Source organism: Eurosta solidaginis, chromosome 3 (genome assembly GCF_040869045.1).
Source record: "Eurosta solidaginis isolate ZX-2024a chromosome 3, ASM4086904v1, whole genome shotgun sequence".
Classification (NCBI taxonomy): domain Eukaryota; kingdom Metazoa; phylum Arthropoda; class Insecta; order Diptera; family Tephritidae; genus Eurosta; species Eurosta solidaginis.
The window spans coordinates 236,208,953-236,233,575 of record NC_090321.1 but is presented as its reverse complement, the minus strand read 5'-3'; the positions used below and the strand labels follow the sequence as shown (position 1 = coordinate 236,233,575).

At 34.9% G+C, this 24,623-nt stretch overlaps 1 protein-coding gene across 4 annotated transcripts in view; it reads left to right on the top strand.

Annotated features, from left to right (window-relative positions):
• The window catches only part of LRR (Leucine-rich repeat), a 446,397-nt gene extending 442,198 nt beyond the window's left edge, over nt 1-4,199 (top strand). For all 4 annotated transcript variants that reach the window (XR_010951282.1, XM_067775595.1, XM_067775596.1 and 1 more), the window contains one exon: nt 3,943-4,199. Coding sequence is in view for 3 of the 4 variants with exons in the window: in XM_067775595.1 (XP_067631696.1) it covers nt 3,943-4,032 (90 nt within the window). In the remaining variant the exon portion in view is untranslated. The remainder of the gene's footprint in view (nt 1-3,942) is intronic.
• The last annotated feature ends 20,424 nt before the right edge of the window (nt 4,200-24,623 follow it).

Below are 24,623 nucleotides of genomic sequence, written 5' to 3'. Positions count from 1 at the left end.
ACTCAAACTCCCACTGCGACTTGCACTCCCACTTCCATTGTGGACAAGACAACTGTTATAACTTCTGCATAGACGTCAAAATTACAAATAGAATGGATCACCTCATTTTTAATTGACTATCGCTGCCTCATTCTGTATCTTTTTCTATCACCCGCTGAAGATAGCCGGCTCTATGCGCCGCCATATTGAACACCCTGCCAAAACGCTAAAAAGTGGCCATATTGAACATCCTGTCAGGCAGTTGACGAATAAGATATCACACTTGTTTTAACCACAATGCCCACTTCCAGTCATGGTCACATTAAAATCTTATTTTTAACTGACAATGAACAATTCTTAAAACATGTGCTTCTTATTTCAAAGCCTACTTGTTAGATTGCCATACAGTATTTAACACAAAACGAAATCATCTTTGAGAATAGGCTTGGTTAATCATTTTATAAATACCATCTTCATAATCTTGTAGATGGCGTCTAATCTCCATAACATTTAAGTGCAAATTTAAAAGAACTCAGACGTGCTGAACTTTAATTCCATATTGACTGCCGAGAAGAATATCCCCCTATTTGAGCAAAGTTTCAGAAATGGCCTATCTCAGAATTTAGTTGAAGGACGCCCTATCCCAAAATTTGTTTTAAAACTCTCTTGAAATATAGCATGGTTGCCCTGGTTTAGCCTTTAAACATATAACGAAGTAAAATTGCAAAAGACTACCCCTTAAGAGGACTAAGCCCTTATGAACTCCATTCGAAAGAAATTTCTTCCGGATTTGGAAAAAAAAGAAACTGACAGCTTTCGAGTTCCATTTATTTTCGATTCGAGTCAATCGAGAAAAAGAGCCCTGTGAAAAAAAAAATTATTTTTGAGTTTCCTGGGTAATTGCCGCCGAAATTGTTTTTAATTATAGCTTGATTATTAGGGGCTTATTTACATTTAAGGTACATGTGTAACTATTTATTAAAAAATAACGTGCTTACTAAATTTTTAAATTATGAATAGTGGGATCACGCAGCACCTAAAATTATTTGTATATCGTCGCCCGCTAGCCAGACGCATGAATGTGCAATTTTTCCGATTTCGCGTTAGAGGCCTCTTTGGATTACCCTTTAGATTCTGTAGGTTCTACTTAAATCTAGAGCTTCCTACGTACAGGGAAACCCCAATAATTTGCAATGCCATTTTCACGAATGTACAATTCAATCACAAAGAGTTGAGCCAGAAAAATGAATGTGGCATATTGTATGACACATTCGTTGATATGGCTAAACAATTTTTACAATTTTTGAGAAAAATAACAACATCACATATTCGTATGTTCCATCGTTCGGGTATACGTGCCTGGTTTTCTTCAAATATAATTACACCGATGAAGAATTTTTAAAAGCTTAATATCCTTAAAAAAAAAGTTGTTAAACGAAGGCAAACCGGTTTATTGGAAGCCGTTGCCTCTTCCTGAATCAAAACTAAAATACTTGGAAAAACTTTGTGAAAAACTGGTTATACCAAAATAATATCATTTTTAATAAAAATCTTGAGGGCAACGCTTTTGCCGAACCCAACATTGCAGAAGATTTTGATTCTGATGAGAATAACAACTAGTTCTATGTTTGCAATAATATCTTAAATAAAAACACATTAGGGTATATGAAATTGAATTGAATGTGTAACTTTTTTCATTTACATACATACTTTCGATAAGTCGAAGCCGTGGATGTTTTCCCAAGTGTGATGCTCCGAATCCCAATCCGTCAACGGAATTGGGCTAGCAGGTCTTGTCTTGGCCCTAACGTTATTCAAAAATCAATCTGTAGTGATTTTTTTACGTATTTTGAGGTTAAGGCCATACCATAACCAGTTAGGCCAATTCTTATAGCTTATTCGGATTCAGCGCGTCAAAATGCATAGAAAGCATGAGCAGATTAACCTGATGGGACTACTTTTAATTTTTTTGTATAGATGTGTTAACAAAAAATATATCAGCTTTTTAAATTTTTGATGTGCCAGAAAAATGAATATGCTAAATCTCGCAGAATAGAAGGGATGCGAGCAGAACAATTATCTCAGTTAAAAAGAGTATAGTGTGAGTATAATATATAAGTACATTTTTACAATAGAAACTAATTCTTCTAATTTTGAGAGAGCAATAAACTTTGAAACTCGATTTCCCAACATTTTCATTTTGGCACATTCATGCTTCTGGCAAGCGGGCGACGATATGTAAAATATAAATTTATGTAAAATCTGGGGTTTTTAACTATTATTAAAAAAAAATGTTTTTCAATGACAGTAATAAAATATTTTTCCAACTACTAAGATATCTTTTATACCTTTCATGAAAATGAAATGGTATATTAACTTTGGCACGAATCTCAAAATTGTAAGTCCTTAAAGGAAAATAGATAGACCCAGCATTAAGTATACCGAAATAATCAGGATGAAGAGCTGAGTTGATGTAGCCATGTCCGTCTGCACGTTTCCAAAGGTTTTAATTTTACATTTCCCGTGCCTTGCACCAAGGACCTGTGTTGTGGAAGGCCAGCACGTTGCCGCCACACGACAGCGGCCATAAATCAATAAGTTAATGCAGTAAGTCAATCTATGTGAAAGAATATTGGAGCTTGAGCTACTCGTATAATAGAGATTATGCATTTTTTTAAATTGTTTTTGTTCTTCAAACTTTATCACAAAAATTGTATCTCCCATACCATTTTTTAATTTCATCTACTTTAATTTGACAATAAAAAGAGATCGTTTGCAAAAATACAACGCTAAACCTACCGCCTACATGCGGAATCATAGTGTGTAAGCTTTTTTGAGTTCAAAACTATAAACCAAATGTGGTCCCCGTAACTTTCTTGCTCAGTTTCTCCCAATTCACAGTCTGAAACGTTTGGTTAATGCTATGAAATAGAGAGAAAACTAAAGAGATGATAAAAAGTGTTTAAGTACTTCCTTTATGCAAATGTCTCTTTAAAAAAGACATAATCTTGTTGGACGTTTAAGGTTCAGGTCTCAGGGTTATCGGGAAGTTCTGAAAGCTTGTATATCTAGCGCGTATATCTAGATGTCCGATTAGACATTTCTTAGAACCGGCCGGATCGGACCGCTATAGCATATAACCCCCATACAACCGATTTTTCAGAAAAGAGATTTTTGCCATATCTTCCTCAATTTATCAGATTGAAGCTTCAAACTTCACCATATACTTTCGTATATTACACATATTGTTGTCTGAAAAGATGGATGAGATCGGTCGTATATATAGTATATATCCCCCACAGCCGATTGTTCAGATAAGAAACTTTTCGTAATTACTGCCCTATTTTAAGAGGAGGCTTCAAATTTCAACGAATGCTTACGTGTACAGCATATATTGTTTTCTGAAAAAATCATCGAGATCGGTGGTATAAATAGTATATACCTCATAAAAACTGTAATTTTTGCCCCTTTTTTGCGGCTAGAAGCTTCAAGTTTCATCAAATAATTACGTTTACGTCATATATTGTTGAAATACTTGATTCGTAGTCATAGGTTTTACATGTACACCACAAAAAACGTAAAACTTTACATCCTCACACAAAGTACCTACCTATTTTTTATTTTTTATTTATCTTAAAAATCGTTTAGGTATGTACATCTGTTCACTATATATTTCTTATCTTATACATCCGATTATTTGGAGATTACGAAAGGGATAAGATTTTTGTTCAGCCCCATTCATGAAAGGTATGAAGTCTTCGGCACAGCCGAAGACAGTCCCGTCCTTACTTGTTCCTTGTTTATTGCTTTAATTAATTAAATAATTAAATTATTCATGCATGTAATAAAAATTTATTCACGTTACTTGTTATACTTAATTATGTACATATATACGCAAAATTTTTGAGTAATCACCTCTAAAACTAAATACCTTATACTAATTTTCAACATTATCGCTTATAGGAGACATTAGTTGAAGGCCTACAGCGCTCTTCGACGCGACGATTATTTAGAGATACGCAATATACAAAGGAAGATGTTGTGGATTTGTGAGGAGCCCAACCCAGAAAAAATTTAATTCCAATACTTTGAACTGAAATGAAGCAAATGTAAAAAAACCAAAATTAATGTAAACAACAGCAATGTAGTAATGAAATATTTTGAATATGGAGAAGTATATAGTGAAACAAAAATGGATGGTAAAAACAAGTCAAAGCACGTAGAAAAAAAATTGTGAATCCAGGAAATAACTAAAGCTTTTTGGACACTAATAGAATGTAAAATCAAAGATAAAAACTTAACAAAATTGTGAAAAACTGTTTTTTGGAAAATATCAAGCTATCACGATATGTATGTATGTACATTTTTTTAATCAACTGTTGTTAATTTACTATCATGGCTCAATTATATGGCTGGCTCATCTCATCTGCTGATTTTATTTTTTTCATTTTACTAACCTTGGCATTGTAAAAAAAAGGTGATGGGAAAAGCTAAATGTAACCCAGCCGTGGTGCTGAATTTTTTACTAAAAAAATAGTTTAACATCACTTGTAAGTTATTTTTGTAGTAAATGCATCTTATTCAGCGCATTGTTTTCGCATAACACCCAAGAATTACAAAGTTTTATGTTTTCTCTCCTTTCCATTCGCCTAAAACCAACACGCAGATTTTGACAATCTGAACAAAGGTTTTTTGTTGCTGTATAGACAGCCAAGCATATAGTTAAACCATGATTTACTATTTGTGTAATTATTATGGGCCTTATTTTTTAATCAGAAATTATTTTTATATATTTTTGTTTTTATGATATGAGATCATTATGTATAAGCTGCACAGTGTTATATTTTGAGGAAATTTATCTGAAAATCAAAAGTTGGGCATTCAGTTAAAACCTATTGATTTCATATGGAAGAAAAATGTAAAGTTAATAAAAACGATGTGGAGGTTCGTCCGTCAACTCCAGCTAAAGAACTTTTCTTTATTTCTTTTGCTTGGTTTTCATTAGATCAAAATGACTGGCATCAAAAACTGTCTCAAGCTAACATGTACATGTATATCGTTGGAGTCAAATGCGTTTCCATTATGCCACATTGCCGAATCGAAGTCGAAAAAACAATGCGTGGTCAAAACCCAACTGGTAGCATGTTAGCAAATGAAATTTCAATGTCAAATTTGCCACATCCTTGGGCAAAAGCCGTTTTATTGGTCAATTTAATTGTCATTTTGTAATAACAAACGAACATCAGCCATAGTTGACCTTGTATGAGAGGCCGTTTTCATTGATAATGCCAAGTTTGTGGTCAAGTTTGACCTAGTGAAAATCAAGCATAAAATAAATAGTACCAGTGTGTGAAATTACGGGAATAAATAAACACAAAATTTTAGTGTGTGTTTTGACCATCATTCACTTGGCATAAGGCCGTTTTTGATGTCAGTAATTTTGACCTATTGAAAACCAAGCATTATTGATAGCTTTCTCCAAAAATTAGTTGGGTGGTCCGGTACTATATATTTAATTTCGGGACGGTGGCGCCCTAATTTCGGGAAAAGTTCGGCATTATTTTCGGGATAGGTTTTAGATCATTCGAGCCTATTTCGAGATCGTTCATTCATGATTTTCGATATAATTTCGGAGTACTCTCAGGTTTTTTGCGGTATTCTTTTCAGGCCTAACTCGGGTTTTGTTTCGGGAAAAGTTCATGGTTATTTAGAGTTTGTTTCCATGAATATTTCGGAACCGTTTCGGAGCTATTCTATAAAAATGGGCTAAGAAATCACTGCTCTAGGTTTATTCATGGATGTACAATAGACTGGGCGCCATCGATTTTTCGATAGGATTTGGGCTCAGGAAAAAAAGTTCCGCTACTCATACCCAAAAAAAATGTTTTTCGAGCCTGCGAAATTTCATTTTTTTTTTTTTTACTTTTTTTCGACTTCGATTTTTAAGGTTTTTTTCATGACCTACTAAAAAAATGTTCATACATATGTATACCCTGTCCGACCCAAAAATGTCCGCTAAAAACGTTGGCGATAACAAAAAATAAAAAGGTATATTTTTTTTTCAAAAAACTGTTATCGACATCGCTTTTAGCGGACATTTTTGGGTCGGACAGGGTACACATGAAAATTTTACAATCAAATGAAAAAAACCTTAAAAATCAATGTCGAAAAAAGTCAAAAAAACTTTTTCTGAGCCCAAATCCTATCGCAAAATCGATGGCGCGATATCGGTTAACTTTCGTCCATACAAATCGACGCACCCTAATGTACAAGCTATTTGACACTCCGAATTTTTTATTAAATTTTTTTTCAATTGCCCCAATGTGCATTCTGTATGCAATATATATTCACATACATATTTGCATACGTTGCAATTTGAGAGTATTTCCATATAAAATGTATTTTATATTTCTAAACTAATTGCCTATGTAAAAAGTGTGCATATAAGAATATTTTAAATAATTGTATTTATATATACAAAATAACTTTTTTTATTAGTTTTTAATATATGTATGTATTTTAATTTTTTAGTATTAAGGCGTATGTTTGTGTATTTTCCACAACTTTTTCATATTTTATACTGATAATGATATAAATTTCGATACAAAACAAGTAACAGTTACTAGAAATTTTTTTAGACTAAATATTTATAAAACAAAAAACTTAACACTGTGTGCGTGTGTGCATGTTTTTTGTATTAATATATGTATTTACATATATACCATTATGTGTACATTTCTTCTATACATAATAAATATATAATGTATTGATTTTAAGTGCCAATTATATTTTGTGAATAACTAAACAATTAATTAACCAATTGTGAATGAATAAATAATAAATAAAACTAAAACTGAAATTGATAAGAATAAAATGTTTGCTGAAAAATTTAACGAATAATAAATAGTAAACAATTGTGTATTCAAACGCATTTACATACCTAGATACTATAGCGAATTATTTTGGGAAATAGGCATAATTTAAAAATTTAATAGTTTTATAAAAATTTCGGCGGAATTGTTGAAAAAATTTAAATTAAAAATAAATCAATTTGGGGAAAATATATTTTTTATAACTGCTGTCATTTAAAATGCATTTATTTTATACGCAAACGATGATTCATTTTTATAAAGAATACAAATTACAACTCACAAAATTATCAATGTTCGAACCATTTTAGAAATTTCAATTATGTAACAATATAGAATTGTTTGAGACACTATGGCCGTTTACTTTATGTTAGAAATAAAATTAAAGAAAAAAACTTTTTTTAAAAATTAGCTTTTATTATTGGTTAATAAAATTAACTAAAAAGTAAAAAATAAATTGGCTGTAAAGAAATATAACACTTTATAAGTTCATTGTAACCTTTAACGATAATTAGGCTTTTTCGTCTGCGGCAAAAAAAATCCATATTATACATAATTATATATTTTTAACATTAACACTTTACACCTAAATTATTAAATCTTACAGTTTACATCACAGTCCTAATTGTTCTAATAAAAAGCGTGTTAAATTTTGATGGTATAATTAAGAACATTTAGGTCCTCCTTTTCCTTTTTTCTTGCTATCACAATGTAACACGCTTTTATTAGAACAATTAGGACTGTGATATAAACTGTAAGATTTAATAATTTAGGTGAAAAATTTTAATGTTAAAAATATACCATTATGTACAATATGGAATTTTTTTGTCGCAGACGAAAAAACCTAATTATCGTTAAAGGTTACAATGAACTTATAAAGTGTTATATTTCTTTACAGTCAATTTATTTTTTACTTTTTAGTTAATTTTATTAACCAATAATAAAAGCTTATTTTAAAAAAAAAGTTTTTTTTTCTTTAATTTTATCTTTTGCTTTTTAGTTCGTTTTATTAACAAGTAATATAAGCTTGTTCTTAGAAAAGCTTTTTTCATAATATTAATTTAAATATGAATTTTTTTTAATTTTTAGTAGGGTAAAATATTCTTTAAATTAGTTATGTAATCTTTACTTAGTTATTTGTAACGTTTCTCATCCTATCCATTTCTTTTAATGCATCACCAGCACAAGGTTTCTTCGAAGTCAACTTTGAACAGTCAAGTTCTTCTATGCGAGTGTTAACTAACTTTAAATTATATTTTATTGCAACTTTGCCTTTGTCGCGTTCAGTTTACAACTACTCATTGCAGATCTCTGCTCTGTTCTATCGCCAAAAATCTGTAAAACAAAATCAAGTGCGCAGAAAAGTATGCAACATTGTTGCATACACAAAAAAAGCCAAGTTACCTGCATTCTTGAGGACTTAAGCGGGAGTCATTGGTGCCGTATATCGTATCGCTGTAGTCGTATCCCTAACGTAATCGGCTGTTTATCGTTACGACGGTAAACCAAAAACCAATTGGTTGGCTACGATACGGTTACGACCTTAGCGGCACCAATAATCGATTACACTGATTCCCATAAGGTTGGTCGAATCAGCTGTTATAAGGTTACCGATACGGTTACCGATAAAGCACCAATGTCTGCAGCTTTAGGCTTTTATCCCCTTGTAAATACAAATCTTTACCGATAACTCTGTTATCGATTAATTTATCGAATTCTCGCAAAGTAGTATTGCATTGTCATCGGAGTTATACATGTTTGCAAAAGTGTATCAAATTTAACTTGCAAGATTTGATTACATACAACAGCCAAGTAAAAGTAAACAAAAACTTATAAAAAAAACTTAACAAGTTGCTTTCTGAAAAGGTAATTATTTTTAATTTCCAATTTTTTTCTTAATTGGATAAATTTGTTAAGCTTTTCATGTTAGAGTTTTTACTTAGTGTGATTTTTATTTAATTTTTAACATTGTTTATCTAATTTAAATTAATAAGCAATCTGGAGCTGACATCTGAATTCAAGCTTTTTCCATAGTTCACAGTGATAAAACTTTAACTTTTTTGAATAAATACTTTTCGATGAACTTGAGTTTTTAGTAGGAGCAACAACAACTAGCATTCACGCATTTTTGCAAGCAATCATTTAAATTATATTTTATTGATTGTTTGGGAAAAAATTGAAACAAGTTGACATCAGAACGGACAAGGCGACAGCTGTTTCGATTATACCTTGTAAATATCTTCAACGCCTTTTCCCCCGGGTGTAGGATTTGAGCTTGAGTTTTATTTATTTTTTCATATTTTTAGCAACAAAAATCATTGGTAAACATTTTCTAACATTTCGAACAGGGCCCGTATCTTGTTATACGATCTGTGATCAAAATCCGTTTTTATTATTACTACCTTTATATTAAGTCCCTTTCATGTTTGTCCCCTCATTTCCATACGAATTTTTGACCCACGGAAAAGTCTTTTTCGGTAACTTCTCGTTGAGCTAGACACTTTATACTTAGAACATAGTTCAGATCTGGGAGACATTACAATGCAAATGGAAAATGGTGGCGCACGGATCGAGATATACAGAAAATTAATTTTAAAATGGAAATTTTGCGATCGACTTTTAACTAACTTCTCGGTGATCCAGAGACTTGAAACTTAGCACATAGTTTGCGAGTCGATGGCACTACAATTCGTGGAAAACAAAATACCGCCAGGTGGCAGACGAGTCGAAATAAACGAAAATCCCTAAAGCAACGCAGGGAATCTTGCGATCGATTTTTAAGTAACTTCCCGGTGAGCTAGAGACTTGAACCTTGGGCCCTGAGTCAGAACCCGGTGACAATGCAAGTTAGTTAAAAGTCGATCGCAAAATTTCCATTTTAAAATTAATTTTCTGTATATCTCGATCCCTGCGCCACCTACCGGATTTTTTTCATATGCATTGTAATGTCTCCCAGATCTGAACTATGTTCTAAGTATAAAGTGTCTAGCTCAACGGGAAGTTACCGAAAAAGACTTTTCCGTGGGTCGCTAGGTGGCGCATGGATCGAGACATTAAGAAAATTAATTTTGAATTGGGAATCTTTAAATCCATTCTTAACTAACTTCCCGATGACCTAGACACTTGAAACTTGGCGCACAGTTCGAGGCTTGGTGACAATACAATTTACAGAAAACAAATTCCGCTAGGTGGCGCGCTAAGTGAGATAACTACAAATTCTCGAAAAACGAGGGGAATCTTCCAATCGATTTTTGATTAACTTCCCGGTGATGTGGAGATATGAACCTTGAGCCGTAAGTCAGAACCCGGTAGCAATGCAATATTTTATCAAAAAAATTTCGCTAAGTGGCGCATGGATCGAGATATTGAGAAAACTTGTTTTAAACCGGGAATCTTGCCATCGATTTTTAACTAACTTCCTGGATATCTAGAGACTTGAAGCCTGATATTTAGTTTAAAACTCGGTGACAGTGCAATATTTGGTCAAAAAATTGGAGCTAAGTAACGCACAAGTCGAACAATTTAGAAGATTAGGCCATACCTTCATGGCTAGCCTCCTGAGTGTTGCAGGCGTTGTAGAATTCCACCTCGTTGAAGGCCCAACTCAATGCACGATCTTGCATACTTTTAGGCGTACGCGACTTTCACCACGATTCTTTTAGACTTTCAGGCGTATGCGAATTTCACCACGATTTTCAGCTGTGCAAATTAAGTAGCTGACAAACGAGGTGGAATGCTGTATGCCAGTATTGTCAGCGAAAATTCCACTAATTCTCTTAAATCGTGCTATTTTGAACAAATAAATAAAGATAAGAATTTTCACTTACTTACTTAATTGGCGCTTAACCGTCTAAGTGGTAACTTAGGAATTACTTAAATTGCTAATAAAAGTTGCAATTGCCTTTTCGTAGGCAGTACTAAAAAATTGAAAATAAAAAGATGATAAAAAAAGTTTTAAGTACTACCTTTATATAAATGGACCAAAAAATAGAAGGCAATTTTTTCTTTAATACAGACATAGTCTTGTTGAATTTTGACTAAAAAGCTTTAACAATAGCTCTTGTAAAGGAATTTTAGGATTTAAAATTATAAAGGTAGAGCGCGTGTGTAAATTTTAAATAATCAATTAGTTAATCCCAGGTTTGCCTTAAATTGAAAGGCTGCGCTCCACCGTTATAGTTTTAAATCTCAAAAGTCTTTTACAAGAGCTATTGTCAAATTTTTTAGTCAAAATTCAACAAGGCTATATCTGTATTAAAGGAAAAATTGCCTTCTATTTTTTGGTCCATTTATATAAAGGTAGTCCTTAAAATTTTTTTATCATCTTTTTTTTAAATAACAATAGCTTTGAAATGGTGAATCCTTTGAATTACATACATATGTCTACTAGATCCATGTTTTATTAAAGTTTTTATAAATAGCATGAGAGATTCATATTCATCATTTGAGTGAAATTGGTGTTTCATCCGTAATCGTATAACATGATACGGGCTTTGATTTCCCCCTGCCGGGAAGTGTTCACCCCAGCGGAAAATCAACATAACAAAATTAGGTTCCTCTCTGATTAGTTATCCTTGTTTGGGCAATTTACTAAGTTGTCTTGCCACCTTCATTCTTCTTTTAGTTGTATTGGTATATTTTAGTTTTATTTGGTTGTTATTTTAAAACTTTTTTTATCAAGTAAAAACGTAACATCGAAAATTTTATGTTTCTCTAAAAATTTAATATTTTCGAAATTTTCCTTTTCTTGATAAAAAGTTAATAGATTTCGAAATTACACAAATTTTAATACTGCTATATTTGTAGCTAAGTTTTTTTAATTTTTTGATTTAAAACAAAAGTTTTTCTTATTTTCGTTTATTTTTTTTTTATAATTCTTTTAATTTCAATCATTTTTATAATGAGAGAAAAGAAAATCTGGCTAGTAATCTAACTAGACTTCAGCTAATGACGAAATGCCTATATGTTCCAAAATTGGTTTGTTTTAACAATAAATTCGTAAAATTATGCTCAAAAAGTATTTTTTTTTTTTCTTAAAAAATCATTTCTGCAACGAAAAAATAAAAAAATCTTAGAACTATTAAAGGCGTACATTATAAATCTTAAAACACAAAACCCAAACATACTTACATATATATGTAATGAAAAATTAGAAACAATCTTGAATTAAATTATAATTATAAAAAAGAGTAAATGCATTTAAATTTGAAACCAACGAGCTAACAAATACAAAACTCGAAACTAATATTGATTATGTATTTAAATAAATAAAAAACATCGCTCAACAACAGAAAGCACTACACGGTGTGCCTGAAGCAAGTTTAATTGAAGGGTCAAAGCACAACCGATTTTCTCGTGGATTCTTATTTTATGGACCAAATTAAGTCAGAATCCAAAATTTAAGCTTTTTCTACCAACTCGTTTTTGAGAAAATTCGATTTAAATTTTCAAAATAGCAAAAAATCAGTACTAACTTTTTTGATCTTTTTTGATTTGTGGTCCGATTTGGCTCATATTTAGCACTCATAATACATACAAGAATAGAAATCGACCTATGCAAAAAAATTGCCGCTAGGTGGCGCATGGATCGAGATATTCACAAAAATCGTATTTGTGGTTCGATTTGGCTCTATTTGGAACAATATCGACTTATGCAAAAAATCACCGCTATGTGGCGCAAGGATCGATATATTCACAAAAATCGTATCGAAAATTTTGAATATCTAGATCTTTGCGCCACCTAGCGGCAATTTTTTTCGCAGGCCGTTTTCTATTCATGTATGTATAATGTGTTCCAAATATGGCCCAAATCGGACAACAAATACGATTTTTTTGAATATCTCGATCCATGCGCTACCTAGCGGAAATTTTTTTGCATAGGTCTATTTCTATTCTTGTATGTATTATGTGTTCCAAATATGAGCCAAATCGGACCACAAATCAAAAAAGATCAAAAAAGTTAGTACTGATTTTTTGCTATTTTCAAAATTTAAATCGAATTTTCTCAAAAACGGCTCGGTAGAAAAAGCTTAAATTTTGGATTCTGCCTTAATTTGGTCCATAAAATAAGAATCCACGAGAAAATAGGTTGTGCTTTGACCCTTCAATTAAACTTGCTTCAGGCACACCGTGACTAACACATTTTGTGTTGAAACTAAAATGAGTTTTTGAAACTACTCAAATAAATTAATAAACGACGAAAAATAAATACAACATCTAGTCCCCACCTTTCATTAAAAACAAATGCAATATAAGTGAGCTCCACTGAAAATAGTAACAGTTGAGGGAAAACTTTAACTTCAGAATACTGAATGAATAAGTAGTTGAAAAAATAATAATAATAGAGAAGTAAAAAAATAAAGTTTCACGAACTGAAAATTAGAAAAAATTAAAATGTTTGAACGAAATATTTTAAACTGTAAAACTAGTATAAAAAATAAATTTCGATAAAAATAATAAATAACTTATCATTTCTTCTTTAATTCGCCATGAACATTTCAGCAAAAATTCCTCCGACTTAGGATAGGCCGTTCGAAGGCGGTATATAACATGCAAGTCCCCGAAGTTAAATTAAATAAACACTATATGGCAAAATTTGTTGTATCTTTGTGTATTGGACCAAAGCAAGAGTTGGATCCATCGAAATATTTATGTATATATTTTATTATTGTTTACAAAATTTAAAGAGTTCAAATTAAGAGCAAGTTAACAAACACATGCACTTATCTACAATAAACCCTCAATAGACAATCTTCGTGTTTAATATGTTCCATCCCTAAGAAACGTCACCATTAGACTAATTCTATGGCGGATTTGGATTAAGCACATCAATATATATGGTAATAGATGTGTGATTGTGTACTGATGTCTAAAGTGCATAGACCAAGCTTACATAAAACGAGATTATCTTCATTTTCGTACTTAACTCCTTATCGGTATTTAAATAACTATACTTCCTATATAAATGTTTCCCTGCGATAATCGGTAATTACAAACAAGTTTTAGAGATGCCGATATTTTCTCCTCCCCCAACCATCCCTAGGGTGTCATCTCTAGATAGAAGCAGAAAATAAAAGAGAAATGTGAAAATTTGACTGTTAATAATCCAGTTCCTAGGAATGTGACATATAAGAATGTGATTCCGGTCTTGCCTTTACGTGGGAGTGGACGTGCGGTGTCATCCTCGGCTCAACGTCAACTTTTTCGGGTTTTTTTTTGCGTTGGGTGGAAAATTAAAATAAACCTCGGGGTTGGCTGCTGTGCTTCCCTCGGGCGTTTTGGCGGAGTTAGGAGATACAATGCTTCCCTGACCTGGAGTTAGGTCGGTTTTATGCACTCCTAATAGGAATCAGTGACATTTGAAAACTGGCGTGGTGCCATGAAAAACCTAACCTTGTTTTTATATACTAAACAAAATCTGAATAAACTGAATACAATGATACAAAGAAAATTCTCGAAATTAAACATAACGGGATAGTGAAAGAACATGGCGTCTAGCCACATATGGAGAACAATACACATTTATATAGAAGTGAAAGAGATGAAAGAGATGAAAGAAAATTCTCGAAAGTGAATCAAACAAATTAATAACTGGCGTGGTGCCACTTAAAATACCAAGAACACATATTGGACACATTTTTCATAAAAATATAATTTGGATGACACGCATTGAATCAATTGAAAGAAAACCTGGCTCATTTAAGGACTCTTTTTAAGTCACTCCATTTTTGATGCTACTGGAGTAGTATCTTCTATAATAAAAAAAAAAAAAAAAAATAGATTAACACGTGTAGATTTATTGTAGATTAGTGCATGTGTAAACGTAGTTTTAGGCCTCACAGCCACAAAAACAAAACGAATTGGTTGTGGCCCTGCCCTGCTGAGATACGGCCCGAACCAAACTCGCTAGGCCAAATCTAATATCGGATTTGGATGTAGCTTATAAAATATATGAGAATGCTACTTTCGTCGCATTACTGAATTCGCCTACTTTTTTTGTGTGCAGCTACATAGTTATTGTGCTAGTTTCGAAGGAAATTTTCGTTCCGCCACGGTTGTCCCGTCACCAAGACCACATCTTGAAAGACAATGTGAAATATTAAAATGGGTTATGAAATAAATTGATATGAAATTTGAAGTTGGGTTATATCACCCTAACCGTCAGTCAAGGCCCCGTAGAGTTTAAAATAGCCCATTACAGCCAACACAACATTAATTGATACGTTGTAATTGTAAAATGGCGCTCCTATCGGTGATAGAGGATATTCGAGAACAAGTTGACAAAAATTTTACTGCTTTCCTAACTTCTCGACCATTCAAAATCGTTTGACTCGGTCGACCACACCGTTCTCTGCAAGAAGCTGGACAACCTATTTCTCCAACTGTGCAACAGCCCTAATCAGATCGTATTTTGCCGACCGAACTCAGGCAGTAAGTGGTGGTAGCAGAAAGTCTGACTTCGTCAGTGTTTTAAGAGGCGTCCCACAAGGCTCAATCCTTGGTCCCCTGTTATTTGTTTTGTATATAAACGATTTGACTGGTGTTCTCAAGTATTGTAATATTCACATTTATGCTGACGACGTACAATTGTATATGTGCAGTGATCGTACCAGTTCGTGTATTAGTAACTTAAATTACGATTTGTGTCAAATTGGTACGTGGGCCTCTATGAACGGCTTATGTCTTAACCCTAAGAAGTCGAAATGTATAGTCATTTATAGAAGGTCACTAGATAAAAGTGGAATGGAAAATTTAATTTTTGACAACACTATTATAGAATACGTTGACACGGCAAAAAATCTAGATGTAGTTTTTAACAAAACCTTGACATGGAAAGATCACATCTTCCGCACAGTGGGAAGTGTATGGGATGCTTCGTACACTCTGGCTTACACCATATTTTACTTCGTTACATATTCGTCTACTAATAGCAAAAGCGTACTTAATACCTACGCTCCTTTATGGTTGTGAGATTTACTCTAATTGTGACTATGTATGTAATAGGAAACTTAATGTTGTTTATAACAACATTGCTAGATACGTCTATGGGTTGAAAAGACTTAACCACGTCTCTCATCATGCTTACAGGTTGCTAAACATTTCTTTCGATAACCTTATTAAACTTAAAACGCTCACTACGCTACATAAATTAATATATATGAAGGAACCTGACTATCTGTATCGGAGGCTAAATTTTCTCCAGTCGTCTAGATCTGTTCTCCTTACCCACTTCAGACATCGTTTGCTAATATCTGATCGTCAGTTCTTCATTACTTCCATACGTCTTTGGAACTCGCTCCCTTCTAGACTTGGCTTATAAGCAATCCTCTGCCCTTCAATAAAGAATTAACAAGTTTCTATAATAACCTAGACAATTAATATTGTAACGAATTTACTTGCAAATCCTCTTATATGCAATCCTCTGCTAAGTTCGAATCACTAAACTGTTGAATAAATAACTCCACTAACACTATTGAATAATGGAAGAATGGCCTTTATTAAAGTACTTCACAATAACACTTATACTTTGCTACTCGCAGGCTTAATAACCAAACTGATTGATAACTCAAATTAAACTCTACTATTGGCCCCAGATCGCGTGCTTAATCAATAACTAATTGATTGCTCAGCTCAAACTGAATTACAGCGCCTCTACATCTGTTGCCTTTTATACCCTTTGGTTTCCTCGTTCGCATTTTTCCAGAATGTACTAGCATAGTTCAGTAGCTCTCAAACTTCTCAGATATATGCATGTGTTTGCGCATTGACTCTCCGCTGCTCGTATTCGTACATGGTACATATGTGTAGACGCAAATAACATTAAAACACACGAGTTTAGGTTTAACCGAATTTTTATGATCACCCTTTATTCACTCCAAGTGGGTAAACAATAATGATGCTTAATTTTAATTCTACGATGTCATCACCCACACTTCGAGCTCATATCTCTGGTATATGAGGCGAAATGTGGGAGAGAGGTTTTCGGATTGTAACGACACACGTACATATGTAGTCGATATATATACGTATATATGTCACTCCTCCCAACTTTAAAACTGTCCCTAGCTCTTAACTAGAGTACTTATATTTATATTCACTGTTATTTTCTTTTTTATATTACGTAATTATTACGGTAAGACGATTGATTAACATAGCTTAAGTTTAAGATTAATGATAATGTTTATAAAAAATAGTAAAAAGCTGCAATATATAAAAAAATTCATTTGTTCAATAATTTGTTTTCGTCCTTTTAAACTGATTTTTATACTTTCTAGCTTTTTGATTTTTAAATTTTACAATATGATGCTCCCCATCTTCTTCTGTTTTTAACAATCTTACTTGTATATATGGATTACATATTTTATCTAATCTTTTTCTTGCATTTTCAGCATTTACAAAATTAATATCAATTTCTTTTTCTTGTCTGTATTTATTAATATTTTCAATTATTTTTTCTTTGATTGCTTGGAGATCATTTTTTGGCGACTCTTTATTGAAAAATATATTATAAGGCAGTTGTTGAGTGAATAATTGTGTGATTGTAAGTATAAAGTACTTGCTCGATTTCTAAATATTTCAATTCTTTGTCTTCTGATGTATTTATTATTCTTAATTTTTCATTGAGGGTGTTATGCAAACGCCTATGCCTGTTTCCCCGTTGTTACTTCAACTAGTATATTTAACTGATTACACCATTGTTTGATGTTTATATTATTAAGGCCCTGATCTTGGTCAATTTTCATAATTTTGGGAGGTCCCATAGTATTAAATACTTTTAGCAACCCTCTTTTCGTCTCAAGCCAGTTGAGTGCTTTTACCTTCTCCACCATAGCGAATTTAGAAAATATATCTATACAAGTCAAATAATATTCATTGTTCCATTTCCAAAAATCTAAAACAAATTTTTCTCTAATTTCATATATCGGAGGAGTAATTTTGAATGGAATTTTATTTGCAGTATGGTCACTTTTGCAGTGATTACAAAGCTCACAACTATTAATAATGTTTGAAATTTCTTTCACATAGTTGGGATAATAATATTTTTCTTTAAAACATTTTGCTACTTTTTCTATACCTTGGTGAAGTCCACTTATATGAATTCCTATAGCAATAGATTTTAAATCGGAAAATTCTAAGACATTTTCCAATTCTTTAGTTGCTCTATAAACTCTATTTCTGTTACTACTTATCAAACTTTTATAAATATATTGAAGCTTAAGAAAATCATTATCATCTGGCATGTATAAAACAGTATTATTCTTTAACAAATAAGTTTTAATTAATTCTTTTATATGTTCCTCGGTTAATTCTTTGTAGGTTATCAGGGTATGAGTATTATTAAAAATAGTTTTTCTTTGGCAACTGCTTTCATTTCCTCTTATCAGCTTAACTTGATTTTTAAATAGGTTTAATGGCCTTTCTGTTATTTTTATATAACTTTCCCTGTCTTCTTGAGCTGAATGAATTGTTGCACAATCTGAGGCAATTTCATCTTCCTCAGCATTGCATTCCTCTATTTTAATGCGAGATAAAGCATCTGCAACGTGATTTTCCCTTCCCGGAATGTATTTTACGTCAAAGTCGTACTCATTGAGGCGAATCTTCCACCTTTGCAACTTGGCATTTGGCTCTTTTAAATTGTGTAACCATTGAAGTGGTCTATGATCGCTATTTATAGTAAACTTTCTACCATACAAATATGGTCTAAAATATTTAGTGGCCCAAACCATCGCTAACAGTTCTTTTTCTGTTGTAGAGTAGTGAAGCTCAGGTTCGTTCAGAGTGCGGCTCGCAAAGCAAATAGGGTGGCTTTGTTGGCTTAACACTGCACCTAAGGCGACGTTAGAAGCATCTATAGTCAGCGTAAATGGCTTTTCATAATTTGGATACACTAATATAGGATCTTCTGTAATCAAAATTTTAATGGTGTCAATTGCTTTTAGATATTCTTCGTCCTGCGCATTTATCCTATTACCTTTTTTTAAGCAGTTTGTAAGCGGTTTGGTAATCCTTGCAAAATTTCTAATGAATTTGCGATAAAACCCCGCCAAACCCAAGAACTGTTTGATTTCCTTTTCTGTTCGAGGTACAGGATAATTTAGTATGGCCTTAATTTTATTCGGGTTTGGCTTTATGCCTGAGGGAGTTACTACATGTCCCAAAAACTCTGTTTCATGTTTCAGAAACTCACACTTATCAAGCTGTACTTTAAGGTTAGCATCAGTCAATCTCTGGAAAACTTTATCGAGTGATTCGATATGCTCCTGAAGTGATGTGCTAAATACCACAATATCGTCTAAATAGACCATACAGTTTGTCCCAATTAACCCTTCCAACACTGTATTCATCAGTCTTTGGAATGTGGCCGGAGCATTCTTCAGCCCAAATGGCATGCGCAAAAACTCATAATGCCCGCCTTGGGTAGAAAACGCAGTTTTCTTTCTGTCGGCTGGATCCATCTCAATTTGGTGGAAACCCTGCGCCAAATCCAAGGTGGAAAAATACATACATTTACCCAGCTTGTCTAGGATTTCATCCATGTTTGGGATCGGGTACCTATCATCTACAGTTATTGTATTTAACTTACGAAAATCAAAAACTATTCTCCATTTCTGTTTACCAGAGTGATCCGGTTTTTTAGGCACAACCCATAGCGGTGCAGAGTATGGAGAATCACTGTGGCATATTATCTTTTGTTTCAGCATTTCCATTATTTGCCTGTCTACTTCCGCTTTGTGCACTTCCGGATATCGGTAGGACTTTACATAGATGGGGTCTTCATGAGCGGTTTTGACTTTATGTTTTATTTTGTGAGTGAAAGTTAGCTGATCTTCTTTATAAAAAATATTGTCACGGATATTAGCATCACTAAATTATCCCATCACTAAGGCGATGCTAAGACCATGCCAAGCAGTATTTACGTTAATAATTAAATCAAGTATACACATATATAAGGCAGCCCAGAGAGATGTCACACACAGATGCATTTACTTATATGCCTATGTGCGCGCGAGAGACTGTAAACTACAAACATTCACATCAATAATTCAATTTTTATGCATCTACATAAACGAATAAATAATTGCGTCTACACATATGTACGTATACGAGCAGCGGAGCGGCAATGCACAAACACATGCATATATCTTATCTGAGTTGTCACAAGAGAGAGCAATAATTTGTGCACGTAGTTGTGGCTGGCGATTTTGTAGCCGAAACAACTAGTAAGTTCTGGAAATCGAAGAGCCTAGAAGTATGCAGCGTAAACTATAAAATCGGGGCAAGCGAGTAAGAAGTAATTCAGTTTGATTTGAGTTGTCAAGCAGTTTGATTAAGACGATATCTATCGAGCAATAGCAGTGTTATTTTGAATAGTAGAGTTTCATTGAGCTATCAATCAGTGTGGTTATTAAGCAAGCTATTCGTTGCACAGTTTGTTATTGTGAAGTACTTTAATAAAGGCCATTTTGCATTATTTCAAATTGGAGTTATTTATTCAACAGTTTAGTGATTCGAACTTAGCAGAGGATTGCAAATAAGAGGATTTGCAAGCAAAATCGTTACAATTGGTGTCAGAAGTGGGATTGTTGAATAAATTCTAGAGGACAACAAGGACATGGCAAAGTTAAGTGAATTGAAGATCCCGCAACTGAAGAAGGAGTTGGAGAGCCGTGGATTGAATACAAGCGGCGTTAAACTCGAACTTCAGGCACGGCTACGAGAAGCAATGGAAGCAGAAGGAATTGATGTGGAAGAGCATGTCTTTCATCTTGATGGCGAGGAGACAACAAAAATTGAAGAGAAGAACGAAACATCGCAGACGGTTACCAGTACAGATTTGAACATGATTTTAGCTGCAATATCTGCTCAAACATCGACAGTGTCATCTCAACTGGCAGAACAGCAGACATATATGGAATCGCAGGAGAACCGTATAACATCCAAGATGGAAGAACAGAAGAACATCACAACTAGAATCGCAGGAGAACCGTATAACATCCAAGATGGAAGAACAGAAGACATATATGGCATCACAACTAGAATCGCAGGAGACACTTTTAACATCCAAGATGGAAGCACAAGAGGCACGTATAACAGAAATATCATCACAAATATCCACAAATATGTCATCACAGCTGGAAGAACAAAAGACATATATGGCAACCCAACTGAAAGAACAAGAGGCACGCATAACAGTACAACTAGAAGCACAAGAGGCGCGTATATCATCAAAACTCGAAGCGCGCATGGACGAAAAAATAATGCAGTTTGAAGAAAAATTCGAGGCAGAGGTGGATGCGTTGAGAGGTCGTATACAGGAATTGCAACTTAATCGGCCGGCTGCTTCAGCGAGTAATACAAAGGTAAAAACTCCATCTTTTGACGGTTCTGTTCCTTTCCAGGTCTTCAAGCTTCAGTTTGAGAAGACCGCAGCAGTGAACAACTGGAATGCGGAAGATAAAGTTGCTGCATTGTTCGTGGCATTGAAGGGGCCAGCAGCGGAAATCCTACAGACGATTCCCGAAGGAGAGCAGAACAATTATGAAGCATTGATGGCTGCTGTAGAACGACGTTATGGAAGCGAGCATAGAAAACAGATATTCCAAATTGAGTTGCAAAACCGCTACCAAAAAGCAAATGAGACATTGCAGGAGTTTGCTTCAGATGTTTAAAGGTTGGCTCATCTCGCAAATGCGGACGCACCCGTGGAATACACCGAGAGGGTAAAAATCCAGAGTTTTATAAATGGCATACGAGACGTGGAAACGAAGCGAGCTACATACGCGAACCCAAAACTGACATTTGCTGAAACGGTATCACATGCATTGACTCAGGAAACTGCCTCCCTATTAAGTAAACCAGCATATAAGGCTCATCGTGTAGAAGTAGAAAGGCCAGAATGGGTAGACACAATTTTGGAAGCACTGAAGGGATCACAACAGAAAAATGCCGGAGTTATTAAATGTTTCAAGTGCGGCAACCCAGGTCATATTGCACGACATTGCAGCACCGGTCCCAATAGCTCCAACAATGTGGGTGGCCGTAAACGCAGAGCTGAAGGAGATGAGCAAATCTCCAAGTCCACTCAATCGTTAAACTAAAGCGAGTCAGCCCCAAGGGGCGACAGCTGGCTCCCTCAATTGAATGCCCCATAATCTCTATCTCACAAATTGGAAGAAGGTCAAACAATCTTACTGTCGGAGGACATGTGGATGGAAAGGAACGTTTACTGACTGTAGATACGGGTGCATCTCATTCCATCATTCGAGCGGATTTAGTCAACAAGAAGATAACACCATTGCATGGAGCAAGATTGCGTACAGCCACTGGAGAAGACAGCACGGTTCTAGGAGAAGTATCATGTGAAGTCGCAATTGGGAACGTCACGGTAGTACACAATTTTATAGTGGCAGAGATTGTTGATGAAATCATAATTGGAGTGGACTTCTTAATCGACCAGGGCATCAAGATCGACATGCAAAGCAAGACGATGCGATATAAGAACATGGATGTACCACTTAATTTCGGCTACGAGAGAGGCTACAGCAGTAAACGAGTGCTGGTGGAAGAGAGTCAGCGAATACCACCAAAATCCGAAGCAGTCATCTGGGCAAAGGTTGATGGAGATTGTGGGACAAACAAATTGTGGGTTGTCGAAGCAGCAAACAAATCAGCACTGAACATACTTGTAGGAAAAACCCTGGCTATGACAAAACAAGATGGACGTGTTCCGGTAAGAGTACTCAATGAGTTCAATTCACCACTCAAACTGAATAAAGGAGCTATTTTGGGAAGATGCCAAGAGGCTGAAGTAGTTATTAACTGTGAACAGCTCCAGGAACACGTTTCAGCTAGTAATACTAATCTTTCAAATGACATCACGGCATGGACGCAGGGGCTAGAGGAAGCATATCAGAGTAAGGCAAAACAACTGCTCCTAAAGTACGCGAACATATTTGACCAGGATGGTTCTAAACCAGGCCGCACCAACGTTGTGAAACATCAAATTGACACTGGAGATGCGAGGCCGATCCGTCAAGTTCCACGTAGTGTTCCACTGGCGAAGCGGCAAGTTGTGAGTCAAATTATACAAGAAATGAGCGACAGCGGCGTCATCGAACCATCAGCTAGTCCCTGGAGCTCACCGGTAGTACTTGTAAAGAAGAAGGATGGAAAAATGAGGTTTTGCGTGGACTACCGGAAGTTGAATGACGTTACGAAAAAGGATAGCTACCCATTGCCAAGAATTGACGACACTCTGGACTCGCTCTCTGGTACGAAATGGTTTTCCACACTGGACTTGAAAAGCGGCTACTGGCAAGTGGAGGTAAAGGATGAAGACAAAGAGAAAACAGCCTTCAGCGTCGGAGATGGTCTTTGGCAATTTACAGTAATGCCCTTTGGACTATGCAATGCACCAACTACTTTCGAGAGACTCATGGATCAGCTATTGAAAGGACTACATTGGAAAACATGCTTGGTGTACCTGGACGACATCATCGTATTGGGCAAGAATTTCGATGAACATCTTAAGAACTTGGAGGAAGTTTTCCAAAGAATAGCTGGCGCTGGTCTGAAGTTAAGTCCCAAAAAGTGTGCGCTGTTTAAAAAGGAAGTAAATTATTTGGGTCACAAGGTAACGACAGAGGGCATCTGCGCTGCGAACGAAAAGATAGAGGCTGTAAAGGATTGGCCAAGACCACAGAACCTACATGAATTAAGAAGTTTCCTTGGGCTGTGCACATATTACCGCCGATTTGTACAAAATTTTTCCAGCGTAGCCCATAGCCTCCATGAGTTTACAAGAAAAAATAAAGCTTTTGAATGGAAGAAGGAGCAAGAAGTGGCTTTCCAAACATTGAAGGAGCGTTTGTGCACTGCCCCAATGTTAGCATATCCGATTCCAGGAGCAACATTTATTCTAGATACAGATGCGAGTGGATATGCTATAGGAGGCGTTTTATCACAACTGGTCGATGGACAGGAGAAGGTAGTTGCATATTACAGCCGTTCGATTGGAAAACCAGAGAGGAACTACTGCGTTACGCGGAGAGAGCTGTTGGCATTGGTAGAGTGCGTTAAACATTTTCACAAATACCTCTACGGCCAGCGATTCCGTGTCAGGACAGATCACGCAGCTTTAAAATGGCTACTGCAGTTCCGTAATCCGGAAGGACAATTGGCACGGTGGATCGAGCGACTACAAAGCTATGACTTTTCCATTGAGCATCGAAAAGGTAGTACCCATGGAAATGCCGATGCAATGTCACGAAGACCATGTAGTTTGGAATGCAAGCACTGTTCAAAAGCCGAGGCTAAAGAAGACATTATAGATGTCCGGCTAATGACTATAACATGTACAGATGAATGGGAAAAGGAACAGCTAAGAAAGTGCCAGCTAGAAGATGCAGATCTGTCACGTGTTATGCAAGGGCTCGAACGAAATGTAAGACCAAACAGAGAAGAGATGTCAGCAGAGAGTCCCATTGCGAAGTCATATTGGGCACAGTGGAACAGTTTAGAATTGATATCCGGTTGCCTTCATCGAGTATGGGAGAGTGAGGATGGTAAATACAAGAATAAACTGATAGTTGTTCCCAGAAAGAGGATTCCTGATGTGCTCAGCGAGCTGCATAATGGTCCAAGCGGAGGTCATCTTGGAATCACGAAGACGCTCGAGAAGATTAAACAGAGATTCTATTGGGTTGGTTGCCCTCAGTCGGTCACTGAGTGGATTGCGAACTGCGAGGTTTGCAGCAGAGCGAAAGGGCCCAG